At 37.5% G+C, this 12773-nt stretch overlaps 1 protein-coding gene across 2 annotated transcripts in view; it reads right to left on the bottom strand.

Moving 5' to 3' along the window:
- The window catches only part of Afg3l2 (AFG3 like matrix AAA peptidase subunit 2), a 641759-nt gene that overhangs the window by 382158 nt on the left and 246828 nt on the right, over nucleotides 1–12773 (bottom strand). For both annotated transcript variants that reach the window (XM_090383564.1, XM_090383565.1), the window contains exon 7: nucleotides 8262–8438. In XM_090383564.1, coding sequence (XP_090239690.1) covers nucleotides 8262–8438 — 177 coding nt within the window. The remainder of the gene's footprint in view (nucleotides 1–8261; nucleotides 8439–12773) is intronic.

Raw genomic sequence — 12773 nt, 5'->3', positions numbered from 1 at the left:
ATTTGTTACTCTAATGTAAGTTTTTCGATTTTTTCATTTTAATTTATGGAGAGCATCATACGGAAGTGTTCTACGTACTACATTAAGGTAAACTTCTCTTATTATTTTACAAATATTGATATCAACGTAGAATGTATTGGGCATTACAGCTCTGGTTCATACTATATAAAAAAAAAAAAATTTTCTGAATTTTCTCTTCATTCCTTTTTTTTAAGCTTCGTAAACGTGTTACTCCATGCGAATCGTGTTAGTTGTAATTTGTGTATGCCACTAAAAGATGCTTATGAATGCAATTGTGAAATTTATAACTGAAAGAGAAGATTATATTGGAAACAAACGCCTCTTGAAACATTTATGAAGACAACTTGTGCAACAAACCAATGAGTGCCGAGCCAAGAATGAGTAATCAACGAGTGTGCATTTAGTCGACGATGATGAAGAATAATAAACATTCTTTGACATTTGTAAGTCGTAAATAATCTCTCTATTACTGTATTATAATTTGCTTGATTTTACAGCTACGTTTTCATTTCTTTCAATAAATCAATCATTGTTTAAACAAACTAATTAGCTAATTAATTTCATTGTTGAGAATGTAACCCCTATTATTAACCCTATGTCTATGGAAAATAAATTCCCGCTTTATGAGAGCGAAGTGCTAGGAACAAATTAACTGGTAAAATCGAGAAGTACCTGTATTTATCAATGATATTGATGAAGATATATCAGCTTAGTGTCGAAGTTTGCAGATGATACAAAGGTTGGTAGAGTTGTTAATGATAGTAATGGCAGTGTGCTACTGCAACAGGAAATAGAAAATTTGGGAAGATGGGCTGAGAAGTGGCAACTGAAGTTTAACATTGACAAATGCAAATTACTGCATATGGATAAAAGTAACTCAGAGGAACATACCAACTTTGTGGTACTACACTTAAGGTGGCAGAAAATGAAAAAGACCTGGGAGTTGGTTGGGGATTTTTTTGGCACATCAGCATCTATGGCCCTAGACAGTAATTCAATAGTGCACTAGACAGTAATTATGCATTCAGATATGAAGTTTTCTGAGCAATGTAAACAGGCTGCCAGGGCAGGTCATGAGGTTTTGTCGATATACAGGAATTTTGCTAGCAGGGAAAAGGAGGTGATTGTCCCTTTGTATAAGGCAATGGTCAGGCCCTGCCTTGAGTACTGCATACAGGTCTGGAGGCCTCATTTTAGATAGGATGTAGATTTACTTGAGCGTGTACAGAGAAGCGCAACAAGATTGGTGAAGTGAATGAAGGGACCTCTTACCAAGAGAGGCTTAAATTCTGCAAATTGCAGCGGCTGGAATCTAAGTACCTGCGAGGTGATCTGATTGAGGTGTACAAGGCCTTGAATGCATTGAGCACGCTGAATTCTGATGGGATTCTTCCACTTGTACAGATTACGAACTTAACGGAGCATAAATTCAAATTGAGGAAGGACAGATGTAGAATAGATGAGCGGAAATTTGCCTTTAGCCAGCAGGTGGTTAATTGCTGGAAGAAACTTCCATCTTGTCATTGTGGAAGTTGAAAGGTTAAATAAATTTAAGGAGGAACTGGACAAACATTTAGAGGGAATGGTTGTGTGAATTTTTTTTTTTTTTTTTTTTTTTTTTTTGGGCTGATGCTGCATAAGCTCATATGCTTGCTTTCTTGCATCACATGCCACTATTATTACTACTACTATTACCACCTAGTACAATATTGAAGAATACACATTTGCCATTTATATAACAAGACAAAGTTCAAGTATAGTCAAAGCAAGAGGAATGATGACATCATAACTGAACATCATTCCTCTTGCTGTGATACACAAGATGGGACAAATTCAAATTGAGTAAGGGTGGTTGTAGGATAGACATGCAAAATTTTTCCTTCAGGCAAATTTTCACATGTTTATCAATTGGGTAATTGATTGTTACGTTTTGGATCGTTACAGCTTTCATCAGGTGTTGTGGGAGTGGATAGTTGGAATAAATTCTCAGTAACATTCATTCTCTATAACAATAGAAATTGTTACAGAGAATGAACAGGTGACATAGAAAATACCTTGGTCCTCGAGGCTGTCCCAATATTCTCTCAGATATGCCAGGCTGTACTTGCCTACCTGGGAGTCTAAAACGCTGATGGAACTGATTGATTCAGTGAGATTCAAGTAAAGTGGACCTAATTTAGGTGAAGTCCAGTAAGTCTGTAACAGCCAAATCCTCTGTTGCATTGTCATGATAGTGGGATTTTTAGTAACCCACCATGTGCAAGTTCTGAAATCTGCCACCTAGCACACTGTTGGTGACCACCCAGGTGCGAGGTGAGGCTCTCACACCACCAAATGGAGAAAAGCTACCCAGGCAATGCTAGGTGGTAGATGACTCTATTCAACAGGTGCAAAATCTCACCACTTTGCTTATTGGAGTCTTGAAGTGGTGGAATTCATGTTTAGTTTTCACAGCAAAGCTCCAGTAAACCCATCCCCATCTATTCCATCGTGTAGTATGATTGATGTCTTTTGAGGCTATGATGGACATCATCGCGAGATCCAATCTTCCTTACATTTTGAGGGTACAGCTCTAAAACAGTGTTCGCAGGCCACCCACTAGTTAGGACACTGGACCAAACCTATTGGTAACTTTCTAGGCTTCCGGATCAGCTAGTGCATAATCTCACAACCTCTATTTTGCCAGATAGTGACTGGAGAGAGTCTGAGTTGCGTGTATGCAGCAAGTATTGTTGAGCCCAAGTTATGTCAAGGATCCGGGTGTATTCTTACCACGTGTGCACCACATCCAAAAATTTCGTTACTTTGTACAGCATCTCCCCCCACTTTTCTTACTACTGAATACACAACAAATTGTTAAACTAATAGAGTAAACTTATCTGCGAAAAGATACAAACCTCCCAAACACTCCGTTTATTGCACAAATATATGTGGTTCAGTTCTAATCTCAATGATATCCATTTCCACTTAGTCTGCCAAACCCCATGCATCTTTTCTGTCAGAATCTCAGTTATTGGCTGATTCAACCACTGCTCATATCAGCTGTCCAAATTTTCCTTGGTAATTTTGATATTAGCAGATCCAGCTGGCTTCCATTCTTTAGTCACACTGACCCAGCTGGTCGAAATGTTGAGGCTTTTACAATTACTATTGACCTCATACAGATTGTTCATTTATCTACCAGAAGATCCTAACCACACAGCCAACACACTTGATCTTTTTCTCACAGACAACGCTTTTAAGTACACAGTCAAGGTGAGTGGTCTGAGGTCCTCTAGGCGCCTCAGATCACGCCTTGACGGTGTCTCTTCTCCAATGGAGCCTTTCTCTCATGGTCATTACCAACCATGAGATGTCCAACACAGGTAGCTTTTCTCTAGACATGACTATCAAGACTGGTGGACCACATAATGTAACTCGTCACTTCAAAACAGCTTTCTTTTAGTCTATGGTCCAAGAACAGTGGACTACACACTATGCTAGATGGCATCTGGAATTAGTTGGGGTGATTAGTGGCTTGTAGGATACTGCAATATTGTGGTAAACCACATCACGCAGCATTTGTACTGATGCAGACTCAGTCATCTCACCGAGTGCAAATGAGCTGAGACGTCAACCTGCATTCCAAGTGGTTGAATTTTGCAGCTCTCCTGTAACGTACCATCATCTTCAAAGGTTTTCAGGGTCATTTTGTGGCATTTTCAGCACCAGTCCACTTCATCACATCATCAACAGTGAAATGCCACATACAGACTGACTCCTTATGTGACACTTTATTATCTTTCCATGCTGGTTGTTATTTTTGGTTTTTAGGAGCATTAGCAACTATGGCCATATTGCTCCGGGATATGCGGTGGTCATTCCCTGACCTTTCCGCATCCTCCGTATTTGGTGGTGACGGGCTCGAATCCCGGTCTAATCAAGAAGTGTGTGCTATGCACTGCTGCTACTTCCCACCTGGCTACGGAGGTGCCTTTTCCATGCTGGAATGATAATAAAGTTTGATTATTGCATCTTGCATTCATATGCTTACTGTCTCCTTGAAGGCCTACAAGCATGTTTACGGTTGAGTCTAGCATGCAGTGCTTGGATAGGAAATGACTAACTATCAATGGAGGGGTGTCCAGTCCAGATATTAATGGTTAAGCAGTATATTTGTGATATAAGCCAAGATTTTTTTTTGGGGGGGGGGGATGGATACATCTTTTTACAGATAACTTTGTTCCATCTTTTTGTGTATTGACAATGCATTCAGCAGATAATTGAAAAGCAAAGGCAGACATGGCATACTTGCAGAAGTAAATACCCAATTCCTTGACTGCATGAATGGGCACACACACACACACTCGCTTCCACCACTTGCACTAGCCAATCCAGATCTCTAGAAAGATCCACATCTCCTATAGAGCTACTGATAGGTTTATGCTGATGACAGATTGCTGATATTTGGGTTGAATGAAATTTGAAGCATCATTTTAAAAACTGAGTTTTAAATCTGTTAATATATTACATTACCGTTGTTAGCCTAGTAAGAAATGTATATACAGTAATACCCCGACTTACGCGAACTCGGAGTTACGCGGTTCTTGATTTTTTCGTTTGGCAATACTGCCACCCACTATCTTCAAGGTCGTTTTTCATATGCTATCGATATACAGTGCGACGGCAGAGAGTGAGAGCGAAAGATGAACAAAATTCAACTTTGCTGCCGCATGAGCTGCACACATATACAAGAATTTGCATTCCAACTGTCATATTTATATGTGTGCTTTCGAATTCATGCTCAAGTTTTGTAGGAAATTAAATTGTTTTCATGAATAAAAAAAACTTTCCAGGCTTTAAGGTTTCCAAAGACCAATTGACAATGATGGTCGGCGGAAATGCAGCTGGTGACTGCAAGTTAGAACCTCTTAATTGATAGCTCCGAAAACCCAAGAGTTTTAAAAAATATATCTAAAATTAAGCTTACCAGTTATTTGGAAGTCAAATCATAAAGCTTGGGTGACAGCTTCCGTTTTTGAGGACTGGTTTGGTCACCACTTCATACCCGAAGTCGAACGTTATTGCAAATCTAAACAGATTCCATTTAAATTGATCCTTCTTATTAACAATGCACCCGGTCACCCTCCTGCCACCCTAATTAATTTCAACCAACGTGTGAAAGTTGTGTTTTTGCCTCCAAACACAACCAGCTTGCTTCAACCGATGGAACAGGGAGTCATCAAAACATTCAAGGCCTACTACACGAGGCGTTCGTTTGCACGGCTATGAGACAAAATAGTGAGATATCTGTTAAAGACTTTTGGAAACAATTCAATGTTTTAGATGCCGTAAGAATCATTGAAGAATCTTGGGATGAAATTCACAAAAAAACATTGTCTGGAAGAAACTGCGTCCATTTTTTTTTCAAAAACGAGACGAAAACAACGCCAGAAACTGATCATGTCACTCACATGATAGAAGAAGTTGTTAATCTTGCCAGGCAATTAGATTTGGAAGTCAATGGTGATGATGTCAACGAGCTGTTGGATTCACATAGTGAGGAGCTGACAATGAATGAACTCATAGAGATGCGTGAGCAAAACGTCACTGAATTATCCGACATTTCAGACCCATTTCCACCAGAAAAGCACATGACAATTGCAAGCTTGACAGAAGGTCTCAGCTCAATTGAAAAGGGCTTAAAAATTTTAGAAAACAGACTCCAACGAAGAATGCGTTATAGCTACAAAGCAAGGAATAAAAAATTATTAGCTTGTTATGAAGAAATTCTGCGTGAATAAAAGAAGGCGCTGTGTCGTCAGACGAATTTGTTAGATTGCACCCGGTCACCCTTCTGCCACCCTAATGTTAGATTGCACCAGACGTCAAAATAACTTTATGTAACTCATTTATTTTTTTTAATACATAATTTGTATTAATTATAAATAACAATTTTATTAAATATTTTTCTTTTAAACTAGTGTTCTTGTTAGTTCTTGGTCCCAATTAAACAAAATTTATATGTATTTATATGCAAAGTTGTACCCCGACTTAAGTGAATTCGACTTAAGCGATTTTCGTCGGACCCACCTATCGTGTAATATCGGGGTATTACTGTACATAAAGAAGCGTGGATGGACCACATCAGCAGATTCTCCAGCATATATCCTGAGTCTCAAGTCAGGGAGTTTCAGTGGGATCAATTAGTTGACAATGAGATGGAGTCTATTCCTATCACTAAAGAAGCACTAATACAGAGTATTAACTCCCTCAGGTTAACTAACACAGCTGGAGTTGATGGAGTCCCCCACTTCATGGTAAAGTGTCTTAGTCCTTACCTAATTGAACCACTCCAAGCAATTTATAGCTCTATCCTTGCTTGCCGAGTTTTCCCTGAGAGCTGGAATAAGTACGCTGTAATTCCAATGCCAAAAATTACAAAGCCTAACCTTGTGGAGCACTATAGGCCAATATCTACTGCATCTACCCTGTTAAAAGTACTGGAGAAAGCTCTGTTGCCAAAGTTGTCGAATCAGATACTAGCTGGGCAGCCTCAACAAATTCATTATTCAATGACTGCAAGATCAACAATAACTAACCTCTTCACAGTTCAGGCCACGATACTAAATGCTTTCCAAGCCAGAAAGGAAATTGCAATAATTTATGCCGATATAAAAGCAGCATTCAATAGTCTGGATGTACATCCCTTACTTCATCTGCTCCAACACGCCTTCCAAATAAAAGGAAATTTGCTGAAGTTCCTACAGGCCCTACTTACTTGTCGGTCCATTTATTACCGCACAGATAATCAGATCCTCCAACGCCAACTCCATGCAGGAGTTCCACAGGGTGGAGTTTTATCAGGACTCCTCTTTACCGCCATGATGATCCCGTTCTGCAACGGTAGGGATGATGTATGCACTTATGCAGATGATATTAAGATCCTAACACCTATCCAACCGTCCATGAACAATACGGCATTATGTGAGCAGATTAATTATAAGCTTCTGAACTTATTCGTGTACTTGGACAAATTTGGCTTGGTCCTAAATCCGCAGAAGACCGTAATCATGGTGTACTCGCTCAAAAAATCGCCTACGCTCGTACACCCGAAACTTCATGGCAAACCTATCCCAGTTGTTGAGACGCATAGAGATCTCGGAGTAATATTTGATACGAAACTCACGTTCAACTCTCATATTGACCTGACTGTAAAGAAAATGAACTACTTACGTTGGGCAACAAAACAGCACCTCTTGCACGTGAAACAGACTGCAACAACCGCACGATATTTAAGAACCACAGTGTATTCAGCCATTTTGTATGGCGCTGAATTGTGGGCGTCAGCCACCCCTACCCACATTAGGAGAATATATGCAAGTGAATTCTGGCTGCTGAAGTGGGCAAACCATAAGCACCACCTCCCACAACAGTTAAGGACCACGAAGCTCTCTGAACAGCTTAAACTGCAGCGTTTACCAGACATCATTGCCTGGAAACGATTAATAACCACAATCAAAATGATGACTGGCACGATATCATCACCATGCTTCTGGCAGCTTTGTGAGTGGCACATCCCGCCATCTGCATTAAGAGGTACAAAATCCTTGAGAATGAAGACCAACAGACTGAAGATGGCCGACAGGTTTATACCCGCCAGTGCGTTAGAATCAATTCAGTGCCTAACACATATCGGAATTGACCTACTAAAGCTCATAGAAGACCCGAATTATAGGAAACAAACCGCAGTGTGGCTCGATGAGGCTACTGTTGCCTAGTAGTTGTGTGAATTTCTGTCAAGAACTGTGTACGCAATTGAATAATGTATATCTCGCACAAGTTGATCAGTGGATGTGATGTTAAGATGAACTTTTGTATTACAATTGCCAGGACTCTAGACAGAAATGTAGTGAAGAGTAATGCAATTTATGTCATCTTTTCATGTATATTTATATTTCATGTATATTCATGTATATGTATATTTACATGTATATTTCATGTAAATGTATATTTGTTGCCCTTTCTTGTATATTTTAGACATTCTTTTATTCACATTTTATGGTAATCCCCTGGCATTGTCTGCCGTGAAGGGAATTTGTCGCTTACCAATGTACTCATATATTTTAAATTTGGTAGGACAAATAAAGATTTATTTATTATTTTAGATCGCAATTGAACAAAAATAAAATCATATTTCTGCCTGTTTCTAAACATTTTTAATAATTATCACATGCATGATATTTTCAAATAAAACTTACTTAAATTTAACTTCAATATCAGTAGGATTAATCAGCTTTGCAGTTGTTTCACCTACACCAAAAATTCCACCACTCCTGCGTCCACCACTGCCACTCATAAATCCAGAAGAACGTTTAAATGTCCAAAACAAAAATCCAATCAGAAGAAGTGTAGGAAAATAGCCAACAATGCTAGAGCTGGAAGTAAATAAAACAAATTCTGTGATATATTAAGTACAAAAAATAAATTCTTGCTAAATATTATTTACCCACAAACACAAATGCATACCAGTAACAGTCAGCCCCCTTCCCTTCCTCAGTGGATACTGGTCCTGATATGCTGCAGTAAAAAGATGAAACACTACTGAAATAAGCATGGCCTTTCTGCCTGATGAACATTCTATAACTGCAGTATTGTTCATTCAGTGACCACTTTATCAGGTACATCCACCCTATTAATGAAACAAAGCAATCTAAAATAGCCATATTTTGTACCAAGTAATAAAATGTTGGTGGGCAGATAAGTAGCAAAGTTGTAGGTTTGCAATTCAGTGTCAGAATAGGCAAGATAAAAGATCTAAGTGAATTTGAATGTGGCATGTAGTAGACTCTAGTTGCACTTGTATGAGTATCTTGGAAACTGCATCCCTACTGGTGTGCTACAATTGGTCTAATAAACAAATAAGAATAGAGGCCAAAAATAATAGTGTAGGATAACAAAAGTCAGTCAATCCCAGTACAAAAATAGTAATCAAAGAAGCACTTTGGATGTAGCAAATTGTTTCTGCCTATAACTGAAATGTTCACTCCTGTCAGCAAAAAAAAAAAAAAAAAAGATAAGGTTACACTGTGCTCAGAAACATTAACAATGTGCAGTATAGAATTGGTGTGGTCTGATGAATTCAGGTGGGAGGACCAGATGATGGTGGAAAATGGCATGAGTCCTGCTAGTTATCCATACAGGTTGCTGGTGGCAGTAAAATGGTATAGGTAGTTCTTTTGTAGCGCACACTGGAGCACTAAATACTAATGGATCAATGCCAGAGGTGATCTGGAAACTCTTCAATGTACACTCTTTTAATGGCTGCAATGTATCAACCTGTATATAGATTTTTCTTCAACAGGATAAAGTACTATTTCACAAAACAGCAATTGTACAGAAGTGGTTCCAGGAACACAAGAGTGAATTCAACTTACTGGATTGGCCTCCCCAATCCAGCTGGACACCTATGAGATGAGGCGGAATGAGTTCTTTGGAATGGAGATCTGCATCCATCTAATTTAATAACTATTGGAAGCAAATGAGTAAACAAGGACCAGCATCCACGTGACACAAATTTTGATACTTTGCTGAGTTTGTGATGTGAAGCATGCAAGATTTTCTGAAGTAAAATGGTGGGTGGGGGAGGTTACTCACTATTACACAGGCGTACCTAATGAAATGGCCACTCAGCATAGATGTTTGTTTCAATCCTCATTATACTTTATAAATTTTATAAGAATCTTACAAACCTATTGCATCCTTTCATGCAATTTTTGTGGCTAGCAGAATTTCAAACTGCTTTATAATGCAACGTTTTGCACTACAGTCAGTCCTCGTATAACACGTGTTTACACTACACGAATTCGATCATACACGATTTATAAATAGGGGAACGATATCTTATATAACACGAACCGAATTCGCTTATGCACGATTCGCCTTTGTGTTTACAAGAAATGGCAGTCGAACGTGGAATCACCCCAACTGAACGCAACACGATAGGAATGAAGAGGAGATTCTGAAAATGTATTTGTTTTTTATATCAGTGAAGGAGAAACACATTTCACCATAATAACGTAAAAAGCAACACAATTCCAGCTATCGGTATAATCGCAAATGCAATTAGATCGAGTTTACTACCAGTTTATAACAGATTCCACTAGCAGAAACGCAACTGGAAATTGTTTTTATTGTTTTATGGTAGTAACCCCTAGAAATGTGCTTTAGTAAAATGTAGTGTTAATAGTGTATCTCTGCCTTTACGGTGTTGTTTATTCAGTTGCTACATGCGTGCAGCTTTGTTTATGTGTGTATCAAGTGTGCCTCCTCGTTTTGTAATTGTGCTTTATTCCCTAAAAATGGGTAAAGTACTTAAAAGGTGTGAAAAGGAAGCGTCCTGGTGAAGACACTGCAGATTCACAGAGAAAAAGAAAAGCAATATCGATAAACAGAGGCGGACTGAGTCAAAAATTCTTACCCGGGAAAATTTATAGTGGCCTCATACTAGCGTTTATGGCCAAAATCACACCGCCCTCCGGCCCACCGGGGTTTCCCTGTAAGGCTATGGCCAGCCCGCCTCTGTCGATAGAGAAAAAATATGAAATTGTGAAACACTTTGAGCGAAATGAAAGACCATGTGATATTTCACGTGCTACAGACCTAAATGAGGCAACGCCGAGAATTTCAAAGAATGTAGAGAAAAAAAAAAAAACAACTTTGATAGCAGGAACAACTCAAAGTGTAATTAAAATCCATTAAATTAAGACACAAAGAATTGGAAGAGATAGAACAGCTCTCATCTGTTTGGATAGAAAATCAAACAAAAAACAAGTTTGCTTATGATAGAAGCAAAAGCATTAGCGATATTTTATTACGTAGTAGTCGTAATAAAATACTTACGTATTACTTAATATACTTAAGTAATTAAAATGCTTACGTATAATAATAAATAATCGTAATAAAATACTTATGTATTTTATTACGATTATTTATTGTGTTTGGTAATATTTTGGTTACATATGTGTGTTCAATCTTGGGTGGTCGGCACCTAACCCTATTTTTCCCATAGGGCCTGTTGTTTATATTGCACAATTTTGCATTGCACGAGGGTTTCTAGGAACACAACTATCGTGCTATACGAGGACTGACTGTATTTTAAACAGATCACACTGCAAAAAGTTAATTCACAAAAAGATGAAACACTGCTATTATAGACTATTAATCACAGCAAGTCAATGAGATTTATCTAGCCGTGGAGAGGTTGTGCAAGGTTTGTGAATTACAATTTTTTTTCACAAAGCCAAGCCTTCATAAAAAGATGCAGCTGCTTTTACAAGATTAAATTCAATTAAAAAAGCAGTGCTGCAAGGACACTTTTGTTTATAAATATTCAATCATAGACTAATGAGGCCCTGTTAGGCAAGTCAGAACGCTGCTAGTTTGGCAGACACAGGTATAGTTTGTGAGTTATTATCAGAAACAGAATTGATTCTTCCCCCTGCTTCTAATAGGATGTGCAGTAACCTGAAGAGTGGAAGAGTCTGAGATCTTACGTGACCTCCCCAAAGGCCTCCTGGGAGATCCAAATGGGATCAGCAATAAACATGGGTAGGGTTAGAATTACCAAAAACACAAATACATACACATTGTACACTTTCACAGAAAAAAAAAAAAAAAAAAAAAAAAAATCACTCCGCCCTAAAAACCCCCATCTTCCTTTAAAATCGCTCATTCCAATCTACAAAACATGAAAAAATTAAAATTATTTATATTTTTAAGAAAAACGGTAGGTTTAAGCGAAAAATGACTAGAAGTCTCGCTTTTTAATAAATTTATTTTGTTTTCATATTTCCTGCTCCAAAATCAATTATATGAGCTTTATTTTTTTCCCACTTTTGCATACCTTTATAAATTAGTTTCATTTTCATTTTATTATAATCTTCAATATTTTTATGTTATTTCTCTGTTGAATCTATCTAGTAAAAATACTTTAATTTCATTTATGTGAACAAATCTGGCGAGTACGGGCTTGGCACACCCAGGAATGATGATATCCAGCTCTTGAGCAGGATATTGTCATTCTCTCTCTCTCTCTCAGGGTAACTTGGATTTTTTTGGCTGGTGCACCATAGGCCTCAGGCTTCCTTGCACCTATAGCTAATAATAACTTTATCTCCTACTTACTTTACACTTACTAATACGTACTTTTAACTAATAATAAAAACAGGAAATTAGTTTTATGTTTTTATTATTTCAAATTTTTTAATTGAGTAACATACATTATGATCTAATGTCTTGTAAATTTTTGAAAGGAACTGATTGGAATTTCCCAATGTTTTGTAGTTGTTTTATTAGTTCCATTTATAAAAACACAATTGTTTTTCAATAATTTTTCAATTATTTGAGAAAAAAAAAAAAAAGTTTTTATAAATAGAAATAAAATTCAAGAAATGGGCAAGAAATAAATGAATAAATGAATAATATGGGAATCCTCTTGTCTCGAGACTTTACTAGACAAGTTGGATAAACAACTTATGTGACTGAGACCTGCTAATATTCGTAAAATTGGACAGAGGCTAAACTATTGCGATTTTCTCTTGTAGTGAATCAGAGTCCTCATTTTGAATTTAAATCAATGTTTTGAAATTTAACCAAATCAAAAATAAAAATAGAATACTAAATATAATAAATGGGATATTAAGATTATATTAGAAATACATTTATTAGAAAAATGAGAAAATGTGCTCTGTATTAAATCAAATGATTGTTAG

Source organism: Mastigoproctus giganteus, chromosome 10 (genome assembly GCF_048544385.1).
Source record: "Mastigoproctus giganteus isolate SK-2022 chromosome 10, ASM4854438v1, whole genome shotgun sequence".
NCBI classification, from domain to species: Eukaryota; Metazoa; Arthropoda; class Arachnida; order Uropygi; family Thelyphonidae; genus Mastigoproctus; species Mastigoproctus giganteus.
This window is presented reverse-complemented; position numbering and strand designations above follow the sequence as displayed.